We start from the raw sequence: 23729 nt of genomic DNA, 5'->3' as shown, positions 1-23729 counted from the left end.
TAAAAAAATATTTTCAAAATTCTGTTTTAGCCATTACTTTTATATTTTCTTATATTTACTCGAAAAATAAAAAAATAAAAAAATAATTAAAAAAAACCGTTGTAATGCACATACGTATTACTGTGCGATACCGTTGTATTACACATGTGTATTACTATGTATTTTTGAGTTTAATAGTGTTTTATTGCATATATTCAATATTTGTGTATTGTATATGTGTAGTAGTGTTGTATTATATGGAAAAAAATAATAATAAAATAAAAGTCGATGTAGTGCACATGTGCGTTAATGTTGTATTACACATACGTACTAATGTGTATTCGATGTGTATATTAGTCTTATATTGCATATATACAATAGTGTGCATCAAATATGTGCAATAGTGTTGTATTCTATGCAATACAAAAACTTTTGCATATATGCAATGCACACTATTACGCATGCGCACTATACCGACGAGGTTGCCGACAAGTTTTTTTTTTTTTTTTGAACCAATAACAACATATAAGAATAATGGGAAAAAAAGAAACTTCAAAAAAAATTTAAAAAAAAGTTAAAAATAGTTTTATAGAAGTTTTTAGGAGTTTTTAAGTTTTCTCTTTAAAAGGAGTTTTCATTAAAACCCACCTATATATTAATTTAAAGTTGTTATATTACTTAAATGTTATGTAATGTGCATGTTGTGTTCTTGAATAATTTAAAATGTAATTACTTATTATGTTTCAATAGCCTAGGAGGAGATAAAGTTAATTTTGAATTTTGTTAATAATTCAGTTTTGTTGGTATTTGATTAGTTATATTTTTTCAAAAACCGATAAATACCTGACAGGTTTTGGAGCGAGTATACCCGACGGGTATTTGACAAAACCCGATAGAAAACCCGAAACCCGATGGGTATCCCTGCAACCCAACGGGTTTAAGAAGGGTTTGGGACAAGCTTTAATAATCGGGTATCCCATCCCAAATCCGGCCCATTGCCATCCCTATGGACTAAGGAGGAGGAAAAATTTCTCGCACATGTTTAGGTAGCAGTTTTGGAAAATTTTTGTTATTATTTTTTTCATTTTAATAAGTATTTCTTTAAAATTAATACAATTGTATAAATAATTTTAATTGCAGCCAACTTTCAAAGAAGTGGAATATTTTGAACCAAAGTATTTGAAAATTGGGTCAAGCTTTCGAGCGCGAGGCTGGAATACCGGTGTAAAGAAGGTGTTCAAGCTCATTGAAGGGTTGTAAACACCGGCCAAAAATTCAGTGGGATCCACAACCAATTGATCAATAGCAAATGGAGTAGCGGAAAAAACAACACCGGCATCCAGCGTAAAACGTTAACCGAATATCGAGGTTCTGGGAATGGGGCATTTAAGTTCTTAAGTTCTTGAGAGCATCTTCGGAAACACCTGAAGTGGCTCGAATTACCAGCCAGTTCGGTCGCTCAGCGATCTGGCGCATCATATCCACTGTCAAAAAGGTCGAAGACCTCGTCTTCCACAAATCTGAGCACACCCGTCTCCAACTCCGATGCTCATAACTTTAATCTCTTTGACAAAGGCGATGAAGAAGAGGTTAATTTAGAGGACGGCGATGTACAAGAGTTTCCCCCCCCCCTCCCCCGAAGACGAAGTAAAAACAAGGGGGAAATATAGTGGGCTCGTTGTTGACACGACCGAAGGAGGGGACCCGTGAAGACATGGAGCGACTACAAGATATGTTCGGTCGTTTTGAGATCGAGAATGTGGACCGTCATGCTACCATCCGTGCTAACACCGAAGCCAATGCACAGTTTGCCGATTCATATGCATTGTGGCAAATGGAACGAGGTATTCAGTTCATTCACTCAATTGGCGAAACCGAAGCAGCTGTATAATTGAAAGAAAAATGAAAACAAAAATACGGGATGTATACAGACTACGACATTAGTTTTTAGTCTTGGTGTTTTCTTTCCTAATTTTTATTATGTATTTTTTTATTTTAATATTTGTTTTTTAGTTTTAATGCATTTTTATTTATTTATTTGTTTAGGTTTATTAGATTTTAATAATCCCTAATGACTGGTATTGGCCGATAATAATCCCTATTCATTTTATCGCCGCTAGTTGTCCTAAATTTTAAAAAGTTGGCCCCCAATGGTCCCTGTTAAAAATGACTTAACGGCGTTATACTTTTTTCTGAATTTCAAACTAATGTTTTAGGGTTTTGATCAGAAGGAGGATACGAGTCGATTGATGTAAAGTTGCATTCGAAACGGTGCTCCAAAACGACGAAGCAATGCTACAATTCCGGTGTTTGAACTTACAATTAACAAAAATCAAGTCGTTTGGATCACTGTTTCGAGCTAAGTTTTACATTAATCGACTCGTAGGGATGAGCTCGGTATCGTACTGGACTGGTACCGGTACCGAAAATCCCGATCCCGAGATCACAAATTTTTGGTACCGGTACTGAAATGTTCGGTTTGGTACCGCCATACCGGTACCGGTAATGTACCGGTATTTAAGGTAAAATTCGGGAAATACCGGTACCGTACCAGTCCTGAAAACTCAAATCCTTGGTACCGATTCGGTACTGACGGTACCGATTTCGGTACCGAACCATTCCGATTTTTGCTCATCCCTATCGACTCATATCCTATTTCCGAATAAAAGCCCTAAAACAGTAGTTTGAAATTCCGAACAAAGCATAATGCCGTTAAGTCATTTTTAACAAGAGACCATCGGGGGGCAACTTTTTTAAATTTGGGACAGCTAGCGGCGATAAAATGAATATGGATTATTAGCGGCCAATACCAGTCAATAGGGATTATTGAAATCCAATAAACCATTTATTTATTTAATGAAGTTTTATTTGTTTATTTTAATTATAAAAAGAAAAAAAAATAAAATGACGTGGTGATGTGATGGAGCAATATGGGCTACAAATCACTACACCCTAAAATGAATTCGCCCCAGCTGACGTGGCTTCACGTGTCAAAAATCACCCCCAATGTAGTCCTCCCACTACACATAACCTAAGAGATTGAACTCCAATTCCATTGAATTCTATTGAATCTTGCGAACTAGAGTATTTATTTCTTGCCAATCTGCTCTTCCTATCCTATCTTCAACACCAGAACTTCATTTTTTTTCTAGTCTTAGCATCATCAACCCTCTTCGAATTCTAAGTCTTCCTTTGTTTCCTTTCTATCCTCAGTCGCATGCGTATTATCATAGAAATATGTCTTCTAAGGTACTTATCCGGCCACTCTATTCGCCCCTAAATTTCATTAGCTCAAGAAAAGAACCAACTACGATTGCTTTTAACAAAATGGGGCTCCAAATCTTTTGGGGCTTAATGTTATAATCTTTCGAGATCCCATGTAGCGCCCTCGGTTTCTCGAAATTCAGCCAATTTGTCCCGCTTATGACATTAGGAGACCAACATAAGCTATCAACCAGTGATACGTCCAATGCGTAAGGGCGGTCCGATGTTGGGGGGGCACTCAATGGGGAGTTAAATAACGTAAGGTATTTAGGGCCCCACGTTCCTAAGGTCCTAATTCTTGAAAAAGAATATACATATATGTGCGTAGGTAATTTAAGCTTCAGAATTGTTAATCATGAGATTTATGGCCCACACATATACATATGCAAGGACTCAAAAGATCGAAAAACAAAATAAATTTTGCTTTTGGTTATGACAATGACCCGAGTTTTATAACCAAACGTACTGGGGTGCTTTAGAGGTAGGGGAAGGCCTATCGCGCCCGGAACACCACCCTGGGGTACTATGTGGCGCTTTGAAGGCTAAAGGCATCTTGGGCGTTTTTTGAAAAGCGCCAATGTAGGTTTGACTTTGGTCAACCACACTTCCAGGCTGTGAATTCTATTCGCATTTGATAACTATACTCGAATACGAATCTAATCAAATTCGAATTTTTTAAAAATGAATTCGTATCTTAATAATCGAATTCGAAATTCATTTCGAATGTTTCAAATTCGAATCAAATTTATGAACACCCATTCTTCCAGCCAATAATAAAAAAGATGGGGCCGGTTCCACCCCCACCACTACACCCGGTCAAAATACAAGCATTCAGGTATGAAGTTAACAATGCAAATTTTAACCAATAGGTTCAATACAACCATCTATGTCTATGAAGAAACACTAACCCACGACCCCGGGCAGGTTACTGGTAACCTAGGGGTTGGAGAGCTGTTTCCCACGAGGGGTTAGACCCTTGGAAGATGGTTCTTCTGATAACCTGCAAAACAGACACCGTGAGCTCGTCACTGAGAAGGGGGGGTTCCTCCTTGTGACCACCCTCCGGCGTGAGAATCAGACTAGATTGCTCTTTAAATATAAAAGTATATTAAGAGATTGCTAGAGCAGATATCAGGTATATATGATGATAATATGATAAGATATGATAAGATGAGATGATCATACCATTTGTGGTATTTATAGCCGAAGGTAGGTTTCCAAGGGGTTTAGCCGGCCCAACACGCTACCAACTGTAACCTATGCACGTGCCCTGCCTGTGAGTGGTGGATAGGTAGCGGCTGACACAGAGCAGGCGTGTCGTGCACTCTTCCTCTTCTGCCAACTACAGGCTAGGCACGTGGTATGGCAGGAGTTGGTGGGTAGGCGGCGGCTATTGGTCACAGTGCTGTGGCGTGCTGTCTGCCATGCTGCTGTCAGTGAGCTGTCGCATCTCTGATCAGATCTTTTGCCCATACCTCGTCAGGTACAGTAAAAGATCCTTCAGTATACGGACTGGCTTATTTGGGCGGGAGTATTCCCCCTCCCGCCTCTGTGCGGGATTGCTCCCGGCTTGGCTCATTCCTTCAGGTGACACTGAACGATTGAGAGCTAAGTGCCTTGTGCGTGTAGCCATGCTGCGCGGGTGGCCTTCCCTAATGGCTTGTATCCGAGGCTGCGGGGACAGGCGGAGTCCTTCACCATTGGGAGGCATTTCCTGCGGGACCAGCTTGCGTACTGCGCGTAAGGACGTCACGTCTCTGAGCATGGTTGGTCCTGCGGATCCAGTTGGTCTCTGCGCAGACGTCCCTGTTTAAGGTGAGTCTTGCGGGTCCAACTGGGCTCTGCTGGGACCTACCTCTTCAAGTCCCCCCAGTCCAATGTTCTTCTCATGAGTGTTTAATGAAGTGAGGTGAACTTTTGGACTTGAGCAAAGGGTTTTGAAAAGGGTTTTGTAAGGTTTTCCATGAGGATTCTTTCCGCGGAAGTCCTTGTCACTTGCAGAAATGCCCGAGTTTCCTGCTTGGTCTTTGGGTATGATGCGGGTAGGTCTGTAACCTCCTCGCAAGTCAGGAGCATTGAGTCCCAGTTGTATGTATTTTCCATGAGGTTTTGGTAGTTTTGAACATAGTGATCAATTATGTTAAGACCACCAATTCCATCCTGGAGCTTCAAACAACGTAGTTCTCGATGTTCCCGCTATGCGGGGATGCTATTTCCGTTTCCGCAAGCATTGCCCAGAAGATCCTTCTTGGTTTCAATTCCCAGCGGAGCGCTAGGTATGTGAAGGGTTTTGCCTTAACACTGTACCTGCGCTCGTCTTACGGTTACTTTACTCTCAAGGTATTCCTGGCGTCAATTCCCTGCGGGTGCTAGGTATGTGAAGGGTTTTGCCTTAACACTGTACCCGCATCCGTCTTACGGTTACTTGTTCACCAAGGTTCTTGGCTTCAATTCCCTGCAGGTGCTAGGTATGTGAAGGGTTTTGCCTTAACACTGTACCCGCAGCCGGCTTACGGTTACTTGTTTGCCAAGGTTTATTTGGCTTCAATTCCCTGCGGGTGCTAGGTATGTGAAGGGTTTTGCCTTTACACTGTACCCGCATCCGTCTTACGGTTACTTGCTTGCCAAGGGGTAAGGGGTATTTTCCCGCTTACTTTTTAATACTTTCGAATTTTGAATTTTGAAATTCGAAGAGTTGGTGAAAAGATAAACCTCTGAAACGTCGTGCGACGGTTTCTTCTGACTGTGTCAGGACGTGCAGGAAGTTATGGTGACGTGACAGAACATGGTCATTCCAGTCGCTTTTTCAGGCGCGTGGGAGCGATTTTTCGGGCGCGTGGCCGCGAAATTACTGGCACACGTCCTTTCAACAGCTGTTGCCAGCTTGCTTTTTGCCACGTGTCATAGTTTCATTGCACATTTGATTTCTCTCTCCTCCGCATTAAATTCACCGCATTAATTGCGATTACTTTATAAAGGGGGAGAGGGTTATTTGCAATTCACACTTTCCACTTTCATCTCTTCTTCTCAAGTAATTTCCGGCGAATTTTTCTGTTCAGTAAAGCATTACCCTGAAATCTCTTTTCGTCTTTCTTCCACCATGTCTTCTCATGATGCTGATGACCAGAAGACTGCTGGCGAATGCCAGTGCTCTCTTCCTGTCGATCTGTACCAGTATATCATCAGGAAGTTCATGCTCGAGTCTCTCGAGCCTGAGTTTCCTGAACCCCACCATACTGTGTACGATGCCCCTAGTGGCAAGATCGGGGTTTATGCTGCATTCTTTGTCTACGGGAACCTTAGGTTTCCGTTGACAAAGTTTGTGTACCGTGTCCTAGAGAGGCACGGTGTGCACCTGACAGAGGTGCACCCCATGGCCATTGCCAAGGTCCGGCACTTTGAGTGGGTGTGCCGGATACTGGGCCTTGAGCCCCTCGTTGATCGCCTGATGACCTTCTATACATGGAGGTGCATCCAAGGGTGGTACACTCTTACAACCCGTATCAAGGGTTTAAAGATTTGTACCACCGAGCGGAGTCTTCGCTCATGGAGAAGAGAGTTCTTCTTCATATCCGCTCGCGCCATCCCCATCGCCATGAAGTTCAAGAATGGCCAGGCGCTTCCGAACCTTCCCGCCCTCAACTACGAGGAGGCGGAATGGTTCTCGAAGATTTCCCGGGTCCAGTCCCCGGTTTTCCGTTTTCCGGAGTCGGCGATGGTGATGTTGGGGATGAGCCGGGTGTGGAAGGCGGCGAATGCGGATAAGGTTCCGATCGTCCTTGAATATGGTTCGAACTCTGTCCCTTATGGTACGTCTTGTTTCATTTTGCTGACTTCGATTTTTACTAACTTTCTTGTTGATTTCAGAGGGGAACGATCTTCAGTCGCTCCTGAACCCGCGGGAGGAAGATGGTCCCGCGCGGATGGGTACTCGTGCTCTGGACGAGAACGAGTTGCCCATCTTAGAGCAGACCGCGGGTCGGTTCGTGGAGGTTTACCCGCCAGGCCAAGAGATCCTGAGCCACCGACGGCCAGGTAAGCCTATCTTCTACCCTGAACCTCTCAATGCTGTGCCTGCTGCTGGAGTTCATGACATTTCTTCTTCTGAGGAATCCGCAGAAGGTCCTCCACTGGTGCGGAAGAAAAAGGCTGCCGTCGGGAAGGGCAAGGAGAAGGTGGCCTCTACGGCCGACCCGGTAGTCCTATCTGACTCGGAGTCAGATAATGCAGAGGTGGCGGGGAAGCCCGGTGGTGAGGAGACCACCGCTCCGGAGGCTGCAGGTGTTACCTCCGGGGAGGCAGCGACGACGACGGTTACCGGTGTCAAGAGGCCGGCTCCATCGGGTTCGCCCCCGCTCGTCCGTGCGTTCAAGCTCAAGAAACCCCGTGAGTACCCCCATAATTCTTGTCTAGATTTGTTGTTTCAAATAAATTTTTCTAACACTTTTGCTTGTGCAGGTGTGGATGTTGACGCATTCCAGGGTGGAGTTGGAGCAAGTATTCCCCCGCCAATGACGGTAGGCTCGGTCAGCCTTCCCGAGGCGTCGACCCAGGCGTCTACGCCTGCTTCTGCTGGTTCCAGCCTTCCTGAGGCTGTTCCAGCTGAGAAGGTGTCTCCGCCGGCCGTGAGTGCAATTTTTACAGCATCTTTCACGGAGCCGGCGGTTACTGTTGCTGAGGAGGTGGCGCCAAACATGGCTACCACAGCGGCTGCCACTATACCTGCGCCACCGGCACCGACGGCCGGACCATCAGGTATGCGCCAGGCTTCCCGCCGATCTATGCCACCTTCCCGTCTGCCTGACCTGTTGGATGGATTTCCTTTAGGTTCAGGTGATGGGTTTGGCGGCTATCGGCCTGTTATTGACCCTACAGGTACGTAGGGTTCTTTTTCCCTTATATATTTTTATCATCTTTTCCTAACTGCCTTTGTTTCTTTTGCAGTGTCGGATTCCAATGAAGTGTATGTTCCAAGATGGAACATACGCCGAGGAACAACCCTTCGTACCCCTGTGGAGTGCGTGGACTGGGCTCGCCACGCTGCTCCTCATGGTGCGTTGGGGGAAGCCATGGCTAGCTACCAAGAGGGTAGGCTAACCAATGAGCTTCGGGTTCTCCAGGCCCGGACGCAGCCCCGCGTCGAGCTGCTTTGTCGTGAAAACGACAAGTTAAAAGCAGCTCGCTCCAAAGATGTATCTGAAGCGCGGGCTCTTCGGGAGGAGAACCGGCAGTTGGCCGCTGCCGCAGCCGAGAAGGAGAAGGCATTCAAGGCCCTCGAGGTTGAAGTCCAGGCGCGACTCGAGGCCCGCTCCAAGGCTGCCCAAGCTGTGAATGAACAGCTTCGGCTGGCCAAGGAGACTGCGCGAAACTCAACTGAGAGGGCTGCCAAGGCTGAAGCTGTTGTTGAGCCGCTTCGCGAAGAGAATGAGCAGCTTAAATGCAAATTAAAGGCTCTTCAGCATGCTCATGACGCCTTGGCAATGGAAGATGCCAAGAAGCTGCAGGAGATCCTTGACCAGAGGGGGGTGCTTGACCGCACTGAAAGGAAACTCAAAAGCGTCGAAGAGGCTGCCGCCAAGGAAGTTCAACTTGCCAACCTTGATAAAAACGGAGCCGAACGTGCTTACAAAGAAAGTCAAGCTACCCTCCAATGGCTGCTTCGAGAAGCGTTGCCTCAGGTATCTTTATCTTTTTCTTTACGCTTTCCGCTCGTAATTAGAAAATGTTCTAACTTGTATTCTTTTGTAGGTTGCGCGTCGGGTCCTTTCAGAGACCTCTTATGACGATGCGATGAGCGCAGCCCTCAACGCTTCTCATGAGGATGGGGAGAAGACTGGCTTCCTGCTTGGTCTAGGGTTTGCTGAGAGAGGCTTTCCGCCCTCCAACTTCCCTTTATTCAATGTTAATACTGAAGCTGCTTATGACCAAGCTGTGAACCAGTACGCTGCCTTCCCGCATCCAGTGGTGGAGAAGGTGAATGAGGCTGCTGCTGCTGATGATGGGCTAAACATCCTTAAGGCTTTCCTTGGGCAGCCACGCTCAGACGGTGCTGGTCCAAGCGGAGGTGGCCCTGAAGCCTGATCCTGAAGATCTCTTCCCACCGCTAGGATAGACTTAGCTTTGTATAGATTTCTTTTAGGCGGGTAGTTACCCGGCCACTGTTGTAATACATCATTGAAATATTAATCTTTTTGCGTATAAGACTGTTATTTCCTTCTTTGTGTTCCTTGCTTTATAAACTTATGACTTGCATACTTAGTTTAAATTAGCAATTTTCCAAGTGTTCAGAATAAGAACCTTTGAACGTGGTTGATAGTGGGTTAAAGTTTCGCTTCCTCCTTCGTGATTGTGCGGGTAGAACCGTCACTTGCACTTGGTAGGATGGCTAAACTTTAACTTTTATCTAACCTGCGTGCTGGTTTTTCTTACTTTTTTAGGATAAGTTAACCTTTGAACGTGGTTGATAATAGGTGTGAAGTTTTGCTTCCTCTTTCGTGATTGTGCGGGTAGAACCGTCACTTGCACTTAGTAGGATGGCAGAACTTTACCCTTATCTGACCTGCGTGTAGGTTTCTCATCTTTTGAGGATAAGTTAACCTTTGAACGTGGTTGATAATAGGTGTGAAGTTTTGCTTCCTCTTTCGTGATTGTGCGGGTAGAACCGTCACTTGCACTTAGTAGGATGGCAGAACTTTACCCTTATCTGACCTGCGTGTAGGTTTTTCTCATCTTTTTAAGAATTTTGTTTTGAACCGTTCGACGCGCGGTTGTCGATAGGTTAGTGTTCATTTTCCTTTCATGATTCATGCGGATAGACCGGCACTTTCATTTAATGGGATGAACTCTTTCAACTGACCTGCGTGAAGGTTTGCCACGTTATTGGGTTCGTGCGGGTAAGACCGCCTTCCCACGCAACGACTTCACGTAATGTGAATGTCGTCACCAGTGTTGGATAGTTTTAACCGTTCGACGCGCGGTTGTTGACAGGTTATTATTCAGTTTCCTTAATGATTCATGCGGATAGACCGGCACTTTCATTTTTGGGTGCTGAACTTTTTCCCCTTCAACTGACCTGCGTGAAGGTTTGTCACGTTATTGGGTTCGTGCGGGTAGGACCGCCTTCCCATGCAATGACTTCACGTAATTATGCGGTGAAAACCGGCATATTAGTGTCCAGAAAAGTATAAATGTAAAATCATCAGCTTCGATATTCTTAAAGAGAATCATTTCCATTAGAAGTGGCTCTTGGCCTTCTCTTTACAAATTGGAATTGATTACATGCAAACTGTGTAATTGAACTCCCTTCCATGTTGGGATGGGAGTGCCATCGAGCCGATACGCACCTGGTTCGGGATCTCGTTCTTTACGCAGCATGTAGTCTCGTTTTTGAAGCTGGAATTGGTTCGTGTTTTCCCCAGCTGGGGTTCTATACGCACTCGCCTGCCTAGCTTTTATTTCGCCACGAGGTGCGCGAGCGTCCCATCTCTGACGAATGTTTCGACCATGTCTTTTACGTCTATGCATTCTTCAGTGTTGTGGCCTTTTGTTCTGTGATAGTCACAGTACTTGCTCCGATCAGCATCGTGACGATGCCGGATTACTGGAGGCTTTGGCCATGGGAGCTCCTCAGTAGCAAATATGTCAGTGACGCTTTTGGTAAGTGGCGTCCATCTGGAGTTCCGGTGCGGCTTTACATTATCCCTTTCACCCAATCGGTGCTGTAAGCCGGATGAGGTGTCAAAGTTTACCCTTGACTGCCAAATGCCTTGCTTCCGTTTTTTGTTCAATCGGGCGGTGAGGACGTTGTCCTCTCTCGTCCTCTGGGTGTAAAGGTTTGTGTTCTGCGGAAGGTCTCTACCCAGTTGCTTCTCCGTTTCCGCATAGCGTTTGGCTGCTGTCATGATGCCATCCCATGTGGATGGCATTCCATCTTTACCCGTTAGGGTGCGGATAAGCTCTGGGTCTTGCGCGCCCTGGATGAAGGCTGCGCGAACAAGATCCTCGCTGATATTGCCCAAACTTAACTTCTTTGAGTTGAAGCGAGTGATGAAGTTTGGCAGAGATTCATCTTCTTCCCGTGTGCATTTGAGGATTGTCCATTGCTCCTCGGTATACTTTCGCTGCTGGCTGAAGTGTTGGCTAAACTTCTGCTGGAAGTCTGCCCAGTCGTAAATGTGGTTAACCGGTAAACGATCAAACCAAGCCCTAGCAGCCCCCACCAGCGTCATTTGGAACATGTAACACCACGTGGGTTCCGTCCAATTGCTAACGGTTGCCCCCGCTATGAACCTGTTCAAATGATCGTCTGGATCAGATAGGCCGTCATATGTGCCTATGTTAGGCATTTGTTTAGCACTTTTCGGGGCAATTGCTTCAGCAATGTCCCTTGCAAATTTGGACGTTCCTGCATTTGTAACGTTTGGTCTGAACGTTTTAGAGAAGTCTCGTGGACTTCCATCTATGCTTTTTGGTTTGAAGGCTTGTCCAAAATGCCTTTTCGGTTGGGTTTCCGTTTCTTTACGCTTCCCTTTTGCTTTATGACGAGGGTTCGCGTCGGAGTCGGATTCCTCCGAGTCATCCTCCCAGTATTCGAATTCGTCGGCCTGTTGCACGGAACGCAAGCGTTCATTTAACTCAGCCTGGAATTCCTTTTGTCGTGCCTCCGCCCATGCCTTGACTTCGTCGAGAGTCTGGCGGGGGAGTCTTCGTTTTTCAAACTGGGTATCGGTGGATCCCAGTAGGCGGTCATTTACTGCACTTGCCCCTGCTTTAGTAAGTGGGGTAGTGTTCGTAAAATTTACTTCACTTGCTCCGGCTTCGGTAGCCGGAGTAGTGTTTGTAAAAACTGTGTTGCCGGTATTCCCCCCAATAGCTGGGGTTGTGGTTACCGGAATTTCTCTAACCATCTTTTGTATAAAGTTTTGAAAAAACTGGAGAAAATTGTAGTTCTAGCTTTATGCACGGATGGCGCCAATGAAGAAACACTAACCCACGACCCCGGGCAGGTTACTGGTAACCTAGGGGTTGGAGAGCTGTTTCCCACGAGGGGTTAGACCCTTGGAAGATGGTTCTTCTGATAACCTGCAAAACAGACACCGTGAGCTCGTCACTGAGAAGGGGGGGGGTTCCTCCTTGTGACCACCCTCCGGCGTGAGAATCAGACTAGATTGCTCTTTAAATATAAAAGTATATTAAGAGATTGCTAGAGCAGATATCAGGTATATATGATGATAATATGATAAGATATGATAAGATGAGATGATCATACCATTTGTGGTATTTATAGCCGAAGGTAGGTTTCCAAGGGGTTTAGCCGGCCCAACACGCTACCAACTGTAACCTATGCACGTGCCCTGCCTGTGAGTGGTGGATAGGTAGCGGCTGACACAGAGCAGGCGTGTCGTGCACTCTTCCTCTTCTGCCAACTACAGGCTAGGCACGTGGTATGGCAGGAGTTGGTGGGTAGGCGGCGGCTATTGGTCACAGTGCTGTGGCGTGCTGTCTGCCATGCTGCTGTCAGTGAGCTGTCGCATCTCTGATCAGATCTTTTGCCCATACCTCGTCAGGTACAGTAAAAGATCCTTCAGTATACGGACTGGCTTATTTGGGCGGGAGTATTCCCCCTCCCGCCTCTGTGCGGGATTGCTCCCGGCTTGGCTCATTCCTTCAGGTGACACTGAACGATTGAGAGCTAAGTGCCTTGTGCGTGTAGCCATGCTGCGCGGGTGGCCTTCCCTAATGGCTTGTATCCGAGGCTGCGGGGACAGGCGGAGTCCTTCACCATTGGGAGGCATTTCCTGCGGGACCAGCTTGCGTACTGCGCGTAAGGACGTCACGTCTCTGAGCATGGTTGGTCCTGCGGATCCAGTTGGTCTCTGCGCAGACGTCCCTGTTTAAGGTGAGTCTTGCGGGTCCAACTGGGCTCTGCTGGGACCTACCTCTTCAGTCTATCAGAGCATTCTCAGCCCGTTTCTTATCTCTATCTTTATAGTTACACCAAAAAACACTATATTCTTTCTCATGTTCAATTAAATAATAGTTATTTATACAATTATCATTATAGTTTTCTCTCTCATCTACTCGCAATCAATTCAACAAATATTAAAAAATAAATAAGGACAAACAAAGGTTTCTCAACAAAAATCACTACATTTTATCTGTTTACTAATTTATAGAGTGGAATCACTCAAAATCTCACCCTATAATTTGCAAACTCCCTTTGCATTATTGTAAGGGATGGATTGAGAATGCTCTCAAGTTGTTGATTAGTAACTAATAAGTAATTAAAATAACGTTTTATTATATTTTTATTTATTTATTCTCCCCCGTGAACCGCTGTGAGTCGTTAAACAAATCACCCACTATTGTGTTCCCCGATGAAAATAATTTATTAGAGTAGAGGCGATATAATTGCAGATTAAACTAAACCATGACGAAAAAGTGAAAAAAAAAAAAAAAGAAAAAGACATGATTCATGGTTTAGATACTGTGGCTCATGCCCACTCGCATCTTGACATTTTGTCAAACACTTGGCACGCAAGATTTTGCAAATATCAACTCAGAAGTAGATCCATCCAGTTTAAGATCGCCTCTCAAAACCGATTCACCAGGTCACTTTCTGAGCTCACAGTAACTACTGGTTCAGCATCTTTCTCTTTCTGTACGTTGTTTTAAGTTTCGAATTTGGATCCAACATTGTGGGACGACGGTATTTTTCGAGGGTTTCTCGGGATCGGGTTTGAGAATTTTAAATCTAGAACCGAGACCCGACCCGGGTTTTATCGGGTTGGGTTAATTGGGTTTCAAGTATTTGACCTAGAAATAGAATAGCCATAGAATTTGAAATCGATGAAATGCCAATCAAAGAGTCGAATTGAATTAGAATGGTTCGGGTTCGGGTTCGGGTTCCATGGATACGAGTGCTCTCGGATTCAGGTTAACATTTTCTCGGGTCAGGTTTCGTGTTGCGCATCAAAGTGACAAGTGACAAACAACACAAATAAACCGGAAATAAGTGAGAACTAGTTGAAGTATTATAAATGAACTTTTGGGATTTCAATTTGTGTTTATGAGCATATAGACCAAAAACTTTTCTTACATAAAACTTGATATAAATATCCGTACCATATAGACCAAAAACTGAAACATCCAAACTAGTCCTGGTAAGACCAAATTATTGGCTCATATCATTTATCTCCTTATAGTAGGTCTAGCATATTTATAGATAACCTGAAAACAAATCAAAGCGTCACTGCTGCTATGATGAATGGGAACCAACCGACAGAGAGGTAAGGTTTAGTAACATCATAAGACACATTCAGGTATGATACGTTAATTGTTATAATTGGTTTTGTTTTTCTTTTTTTTTTTTTTCTTTTTAAGGTATGCGGTTGTAACGGGAGCAAACAAGGGTATTGGTTTAGAGACGGTTAGACAGCTGGCAGCTTCCGGTGTGACTGTCTTGTTGACAGCTAGAAATGAGAAGAGAGGTACGGATGCCGTGTCTTCGCTCCATGGACTCGGTTTATCAAATGTACTATTCCATCAGCTTGATGTACAAGACCCTCAAAGCATACAAGCTTTGGCTGATTTCATACGAACCCGGTTTGGGAAGCTTGATATCTTGGTAAAGCTATCATCTTTTCTGAGTTTTATGGTGAGAAAATACACTTTTTTTATACCTTGCCTTGTATCATTGTTTTATTTAAACTAAAAAGGTCAACAATGCTGGAGCATCTGGAGTGATTGTTGACGAAGACGGTTTACGGGCTCTAAATATAGATCCTGCAACTTGGGTAAGTTATATTTATTCATTATGCATGACTCCTGTTTGAACTCGAGTTTATGACTTATATAACATAATAATATTCGACTTCAATCTAGCTTTCTGGCAAGGCGACAAATATGGTTCAAGATGTGATGAAAACGACCTATGACTCAGCAATAGAATGTCTCAGCACAAACTACTATGGTGTCAAGAATGTAACAAAAGCACTCCTTCCACTCTTAGATTCCGGGGGTAGAATCGTAAATGTCTCTTCCCTTCGAGCCGAATTATGGGTAAATCTGTTTTTTGTCAGAATGTATTTTGACTGCTGTTTTATCATGTTATGTTATATAATAAGTTAATAACTGTATTGTGTGATTCTTATAGAGGATTCCAAATCAACATACAAGAAGCGAACTTGGAAATCTAGAGACGTTAACCGAAGAGAAAATTGATGGGTTCGTAGAGAAGTTTTTGCATGATTTGAAGAACAATGAGCTTGAAGTCAACGGTTGGTCAAAGATGCTACCAGGCCTACAGCGTGTCAAAAGCGATGCTCAATGCCTACACTAGAGTCCTTGCAAAGAAGTACCCGGATATGTGCATTAATTGTGTACATCCTGGATATGTAGACACTGATATAAATTGGCACACGGGTGTCATGACCGTTGAAGAGGGAGCACAAGGATCAGTTATGTTGGCTCTTTTACCTCAAGGAGGCCCTTCAGGTTGCTATTTTGATCGTACACAAGTTGCTGAGTTTTGAACCAGTGTTTTCTGGGGTTTTCTGATCATCAGTTTGAATGTATTGAAGATCAATTTCACTTGGTTTTAATAAGTGATAATAAAGACTCTATCCCTCTACTGTCAAGAGCCCATAAACACACGAACACAAACAATGGAACATGAACAATTAAACTAACGGGTTTTTTTTTCTTTTGTCCATATACATTAAAATTTATGTTTTGTCTGTTTACTCCATTTGCTAGTAGTATCAAATAAACGGTTCATAAATGTAAACATAAGCGAAAATCAATCAAAAGTAAGCATGAACATTAATCTGTTCGGCCTAAAAGTTAATATAACTAGACTAAACTGTGATTGATCTAAAAGATTAAATAAACATATAAATGAACACAACTGAAAGAGCATACACAAACAAACATAAGCAACTTAAATGAGTAAACACAAATGAGGTTCCTATCAAGCGGTTCACGAACTCTACATCAACATTCTGTTCGCACTGCATTGTTCTGTATCATTTGGCATATAGTTTTGGACCTAAAAGGTTACGAAATGCTTAAATTGGCGCCGGTGAATATTATTATGAATTGCAGATTTGTAGACAGAAAATAAAATAAAGCTAGCATGATGAAACTGAGACCTACAACAAGGCCATAGTCTTGAATGTTAGTAGTATGTGCCATTGATTCTACTTCTATAGTACCAAACCGTCTATACAATAGATGTTCTTCAACAAATAAAATCCCACACCCAAAACTAAAACCCTAATTTCTGGATATCTTGTTTTAGAGTTAGAAGAGATCGAGCTTTACAGGTGGCAAAAGGGGGGTCGGATCCATTAAGCAAAAAGCATACAACTACTAGAGGATCTCCACATATTCTTCTGTTTGGTTATCCGTTGCAGTTATGCTTCCCCGCATTCCCGTTCCCGTACCATACTGATTGCTGCCATACTGTATCAGACTCCGGCCCCCACTTCCCCATCCATAGCTTGCCCCCGCATGAATCGTTGATCTCCACCTGATTTAAACAACATAAGAATTATGAAATCATCTCTAAACATCTACATAAATATCATAAAAACAAATATTAATAATAACAATAATATGGCGATTACCACTATCGCTGTCAGATGCATCAGCAAGCTTTGCAATGACATCAATCAGTGCTCGTTCATGTTCCTATATCATCAACAAAGCAAAAAAAAAAGCATTGATGCCGGCATGGAAATAAAGTTTCTTAGATTATTAAGTCATGTTGATTTTCATGTAATAATATATACCCTGAGCATTTTCTTTGCCCTTTCGATTTCAAGCAGATCAGGATGAGTAGCATCAAACACTTTTTCCACCTGCAAACATTGATTAAGGTAAATAACTTAAAAAGCAATTCAAGATTATTATTATTAAAATTTTAACGTAAAAGTACCTCCTTTATAAGAGTGTCGGTGTGGAGTATCTCTATTTCATCTGAAGCCTTCATATGATCACCATTCTGCATGGGTGTCGGGTACCCTATCCTCGATTGTTCCTTTGAGTTCCCTCTACTCCTTCCACCTCCATGGCTCACTTGATTATTGTACCCATGGGACCCACCGTGACTAACCTGATGGTAACTCGGGTCCTCACCTATCCATTGAATATCCTCTGGAGGAATCTGGGATGAATCATTGTTTAAACACAGTAGAATTTTCCATGTTAACTTGATCATTGAAAATAAGATATAAACCATTATGAGAGTAAACTAAAAGGCTTGAGATGATGCCAACATACCTCCTTGAGGCTAACCCATTCAAAGCTTTCTTGTGGTGTATTTTTATTATAAAGCAAAGCATGCCGTCCCTAACAAAAATTAAATATATTAACAGAAAATCAAGATTAATAAATGAATCTAAAACATACCTGTACTGCGTTGTAGTCAACAATGACAGCCTCGTAGAAGTTGTTATCATCAGGCCATCTAGTTCTTAGTTTCTTCCCAATCAACTGATCCTTTGACCCCACCTCACTTGCTTCATTTGCAAAAGGAACAATAGCAGAACCGTGATTTGAAAGCATTGCTCTTGGAGTTCGACCCACTAAAGGGTACCTTGGGGACTTCATTAAAAGTCAACATGGCCCATCAATCAGTCAACAAAAATAGTAATATTAACATCACAGTCTAATTTAAATTTTAAACCAACTCACGGGTTTAGGGGTTTGAATTCCACCTCCCAAGCCAGGAAAAGACTGAGTAGGTAAAGACAGGGGCATAGACGTCTTTTGCCTCTTCCTGGATCCAGAAACAGTTGGACTCAGTGGAATAGGGTCGTGGATGGATTGAGGAATGCTGATCATTGCACTGCGGGTCCCACCTGAATTCCTCCATTCCCTGATCCGTATGATGATGTCGTCGGTGTTTACCTTTGAGAGTAGTTCTCTATGCTCATCATCAGAAACTCGCAGCTCTTTTCGAAGTTCTGTTATTAATCCCTCCTTTTCCTGATATATTATTAGTTAAAGTTACAGAACATTAAAAAAACAAACTCTATTTAGGATAAAGGTTGCAACAAAAAACTAAATCATACCCATGAAAGGGCATCAGACTGTGCTTTGAAAGCTCGCAGCACCGAACTGTAAGCTACTTGCTCAAGGTAATGAATCTGGGACTCCATCTCATGTTGCATCATTTTAAAAGTGTATCAAGAACCCTGTACAATTGTATTGTTGTAAGTTTATAACAGTGAAAACATATTCTATTGGTGATATGACATTTTAATAAATAGTGCGCAGCGCAAAACTTTTCATAGCAATACCTAATTTCAGTTTCAGGTTATTGTTAAATCCAAGTCAACAAGATTACTGCCACCATCATTTATTTTACTCTGTTTTATTTCTAAGTAAATAATTGTTCTGGTTAAACCAACATATGTCACATACTTGGATTTAAAAGGCTGGATATGCACATTGTGAATTTATTTGTGAAAAAAACAGACAAACAAGCAAAAATAATTCCATGACAAAAACAAAGGGGACAATTTAATAACCTTTTTATTCATATACCGATATACATAGTTTGAGGAAAGAATCTTCTAATGCATTAATCAAGATATAGATTGCTACATGTGATGTTAAAAGTAAAAAAAAAGGAGGTTCAGCAAGGATGTGCATTATGACATTCAAAATAATAATCCAATACATAGTTGACATAGTTGCAACAAAGTGACTGAAATTAGTAATACTTGGTTAATTTTATATTTTACACTGAAAAGCAGTTTCATTGCAGCCACTCTTTGCCTGAGTCTTAGATTTTTTATTACTTTGCCTCAAAAAGTAGTATAAAAAGTAAAAACTAAAGTAAAACCAGAATTTCCAAAACAAAAACTGAAGGCTTGAAAGCAACCAAAAATCTCCCAGGTTTTGATAACAATGATTTCTTGTTACACTACTACTCATTTGTGCATTGCACAGTTGCTTTGTATCATTGAGGTAAGTAAACACCAAAAAAACAAATTCAACACAAACCAAAGCATCATGATTTGGATATTTTTCTGGCATTCTTCTCGAAAATTAAGTCAACCTAAAAAGTAGCTATCGCCACATAAAAGATCACATGCCATTGCCACTTACGCAATCTTTAAAACACATATACTAATCTCTTTCTGAACTAACGAGTGTTGCGTCATTTTTTGACAAGTAATGATACATACACCTAAACAAACCTAAATATATGCCTAATCTATACAATGCTTAGGTCTCAATCTCCTTGCTAGATATATTTTTAGACACATGAAACATTACTGTTATTAAACATATAACCCTCATGCCCCTGTCTAGAGGAAGCAATGTAAGTAATAAAGATTCACAAATCAAGCTAGCAACATAACAAAACAATCTTATACCATCAACTAAACCCTAAAAACCCCCAATTAACGTAATAACAGCATTGGCATAATAATTTCCCAATTGAAACCCTAAAAGTAAAAACCCACAAATTAAAACAAAAACGAACCCACCAAACCCTAAAGCTCACCACAATTGTGTTGTAAGTTCCATAACAAAAAAAATATTCTATTGATAATATGGAACATTTAAATACATAGTGCTTGTATTAAACCTATCATAGCAACTAGTTTCTCAGTTTCAGAATACTGCTTATCCAGATTAATGCTACCTTCATTTCTTTATCTCCATGTCATTGCTAAGAATCTTTCAACGGCACTATTCTAGATAGACTGCTAACTAAGATGGTAAAAAAGAGGGCTTCAGCAAGGGAGTGTTTAAAAATGCGCTTCCAAAGCTATTATTATGACGTTCAAAATAACAATCCAGTGACTGAAGTTAGTAAAAGTTGGGGTAATTTTACATTTCACACTAAAAAGTAATTTCATTGTGACCAGTAACTAGAGTAAAACAAAAATTGCCAAACAAAGGCTAACAGGATTGCAACACATCCAAAAACCTCCTAAGTTTTGATAACGTTGATTTCTTGTTACTAACTTACTACTGATGGACAACATTAAACAATCACACTGATGGACTCCTCATTTGTGCATGACACAATTACTCTGTTCCATTGCAGTAAGTAAATGCAAAAGGAACCAAATCCACCCAAATACTCTATTATACCAACACAAATTAAAGCATCATGATTTGCATTTTTTTTGGCATTCTTCTCGTAAACAAAATCAACCTAAAAAAATCTCCATAGCCACATAAAGATCACCTGCCATTGCCACTTACACAATCTTTAAAATACAGATGCTAGTCTCTTTATAAGCTGACAAGTGTTGCGTCCTTTTTTGACAAGTAATGATACATACACCTAAATATCAACCTAGATATATGCCTAATCTATAAAAATCCTTAGGTCTCAAATCTCTTTGCTAGATATACATTTAGGCACATGAAACATTTCTATTATTAGACATATACCCTCATGCCCCCGCTACAGAAAAAAGGAATCAATGTAACCAACAAAGATTAGAGCTGGAAATTTGTGTCTTAACGTGTTTAACAGGTTAGAGACGGCGCAATTAACACAAGTATCAAACATGAAAACAACTCGTTTAACACTTGTTGGTGGTTTGAGCGTGACAGTTATATTTTTTATTTACCAAGAAGGAAAAAGAAATGATATACCCTAGCCTCCTAATTTTAATTATTTAAAAAAAATATAAAATTGCATCACACACTTTTTTGCTAAACAGGTCTTATCGTGTCTAAACAAGCGCTCAATTTGCCAGCTCTAATTAAAGATTCACAAATCAAGCAACATGACAACACAAACCTGTATCATCAACTAAATCCTTTAAATTACCCTAGTAGATAATAAAGTTTTCAGGCACAATTCGCGTCCCACATGATTTGGTGAGGGTATATATGTAATTATGTATGCAGTGTCAGCCTTCTACTGTTGTTCTAATTTCAAGAAACACCCAAATAAAACTTATGTTTACGCTTACAAACAATTCGCCTATAAATTAATTTTCAATTCTAGGTAAAGCTAGAGCTTAAACCTAAAAAGCCCCAATTAACGTAATTGAAACCCTAAAAAGTAAAAGCCCAGAAATTAAAACAAAAGCCCACCCAACATACCTAGTATTAAAATAAAACTGACCTGTGTAAGAAGCAACGGATCTTACGAAACCCTAGAAGAAAATAGTGCAGGAATTGAAAGACAATAGAAGAGTAGTGGTTGAATCAATCAGTGGTGTGGACATGAAATTGGTCAGAAGATTTTGCTTGGGAAGAAAATGGCGTGGTGATTTGATTAGTAATTGGGGGTGGGTTTATATAGAGGATATTGGAAATGAAACCAAGCGGACATGAAATTGTTTTCGAATTGGATTTTGTTTCTCGCTGGGGTTCCGCTTTCTTAAATACGTTTACTTTTAGTCCCTGTCGGGACATTTCATTTCAACTTTTGGGAATGTATAGTTTTACTCCCTGTCTTATACTTTTTTTTTTAAACGGCCAACGAATCCTTTAAATGAACTACCAACTAAATTCATCGCATCAGGATACACTCGCTTTCCGATTCAAGAAAAACCCTCACCTACTCGCCTAGTATAGCATCATCACCTGGCGCCGTCAAAACTAAATTGTGAGAGTATAATTGAACCTGGGTCACATGGATACTAAGTATTATTAGGCATAAATTTATTTATAAATTTATTTTTTTAAAAAGGTGTAAAATCATAAATATTATATGTGAAAAATAATTTAAGTATGGCATATTGTTGTATAGAGGACGATTAATGTAAAAAGTATATGTCGTGTAGTTATTAATATAGATTGTCTGGTTATTATATAAGTTGTGTAATTATTATTATATGCGTGGTTACAGAATATGCTAATCGCTGCTAACCCGGTCGACTCGAGAGTTACGAGTACTGTGACATTTGAGCCAAAGCGAGGTACACCTTAGTACGTATTTATCGATTAAGCAAATAAAAGCGTATTACGTAACGAACAAATGATTAACCGAACGGGTCTGGTTATGACCCAGATATCCTAGGGGGCATCTATAAGTGATATACGTTTAATATAAGCTAACATATTAGTATTATGGCCTTAGTTCGATAGCAAACAAGTTAAACGAAAACATGCTCGTTTAACTACCCGCTATAGATTTAAACGCGAAAGATAGTTACAAACCAAGCATTGTATCATCCGTTAAGCCGAAAAAGACTTACCAAAAACTTATTTGAAATGTTTTAAGCGATCCGTGAAAATATTTTCGATTTTTACAAACATATAGTATGTTTTTATAAATTGTAACATCTCGAAATTTCCAAAATAATGTTAATTATATTACTTAGTAACAGGGGGAAAGTTTACTCGGGTTATCGGGAAATAAATAAATAGAGTAGGAGTTGGTATGGGTCGGGCTAGTGTTGGGAAATTTCCTTGCCAAGCTACATGAAAGAGATTTCCGGAAGTCCACAGAAAAATGATTGCTAATTGCGGATGTGGGTTATGGACTTGGATTAATGGAGATGGGTTAAATGAGAATGGGCCTTAGGTCCATGGGATTTAAGGGATATAAATATCCCCTAAAACCCCATACCATCATTCTTTCCATCTATTTTTCTAACACACTCCAAAACACACACACCACACAACATCGCCGGCGGCCGGGAAGAGGGAAGACCGAGACCAGAGAGAGAGAGAGAGAGATTAGTTGTGGCTAACAAGTAAACAAGGTCCAAACAAGCTCAAAAAGGTACGATTCTTGATCCTTGAAGTTTAAAGATCCGAGCTTTATAGCGTATATACGACCGGAAACGGTTGGGGAACGTAGTGGGTGATGTCGAACCATAGCAAGGGTGTTAAAATCGCCCAAAATACTGGTCTGAAACTAAAACAGCGGCTGATCTGGGTAACTTCGCCTGCAACTGGGCAACTTCGCATTCAAAGCGATAACTTCGCCTTCAAAGCGATAACTTCGCCTGAGGCCAAGTTCGCCTAATTAATAACTTCGCTTACGGCTAAGTTCGCCTGATGACAACTTCGCCTAGAGCTAAGCTCGCCTGAGGCTTAACTTCGCCTAAAGCCAAGTTCGCCTAAGGTTTAACTTCGCCTAAAGCCAAGTTCGCCTAAGGTTTAACTTCGCCTAAAGCTAAGTTCGCCTAATGTTTAACTTCGCCTAAAGTCAAGTTCGATTAGAAAATAAGTTAAAAACGATAAGTAAAAGTATGCTAATACTAGGCCACCAGATTAGATCAGGTGAGTATTGATACGTGTAACTTATACAGTCAGCCGAGCTCAGCTAAAGAAGGGATTTACAGCTATCGGAGGAAGAAGCAGAGTTCAGGTGAGTTTCTAGCCCCATTCCTTGTTATGTTTTCGGGGCTGTGTGCATACTCGATGTGTTGTTAATACATTTATCCTAAGTGATAAGTGTATGCCATATGTGATATATGTGATGGATATGAATGATTACTTGTCGGTACGCGAACGATCTTCGGATATTGCGCGTACTGTCAGGTTAA

At 41.6% G+C, this 23729-nt stretch overlaps 1 protein-coding gene and 1 pseudogene across 2 annotated transcripts; one reads left to right on the top strand and one right to left on the bottom strand.

Moving 5' to 3' along the window:
- The first annotated feature begins 14419 nt into the window (after positions 1 to 14419).
- Positions 14420 to 15845, top strand: LOC143544882 (short-chain dehydrogenase/reductase 1-like; annotated as a pseudogene). Its single transcript, XR_013137328.1, has 5 exons — positions 14420 to 14531; positions 14626 to 14869; positions 14961 to 15038; positions 15127 to 15303; positions 15398 to 15845. The product of XR_013137328.1 is annotated as a short-chain dehydrogenase/reductase 1-like (transcript).
- Positions 15846 to 16398: 553 nt separating this feature from the next.
- LOC143544880 (protein EMSY-LIKE 3-like) lies at positions 16399 to 18435 on the bottom strand. The gene is made up of 8 exons (XM_077036869.1): positions 18321 to 18435; positions 17941 to 18234; positions 17656 to 17850; positions 17527 to 17595; positions 17183 to 17410; positions 17037 to 17105; positions 16872 to 16935; positions 16399 to 16774 (listed from the first exon to the last, which is right to left on the bottom strand). The coding sequence occupies exons 1-8, from the start codon at positions 18420 to 18422 to the stop codon at positions 16713 to 16715; spliced, it is 1083 nt and encodes a 360-aa protein (XP_076892984.1). The 5' UTR covers positions 18423 to 18435; the 3' UTR covers positions 16399 to 16712.
- Positions 18436 to 23729: the final 5294 nt, after the last annotated feature.

Source organism: Bidens hawaiensis, unplaced genomic scaffold (assembly GCF_021521415.1).
Source record: "Bidens hawaiensis isolate Kalapana, Puna unplaced genomic scaffold, B.hawaiensis_p1.1 tig00013778_1, whole genome shotgun sequence".
In the NCBI taxonomy this organism is placed as follows: domain Eukaryota; kingdom Viridiplantae; phylum Streptophyta; class Magnoliopsida; order Asterales; family Asteraceae; genus Bidens; species Bidens hawaiensis.
This window is presented reverse-complemented; position numbering and strand designations above follow the sequence as displayed.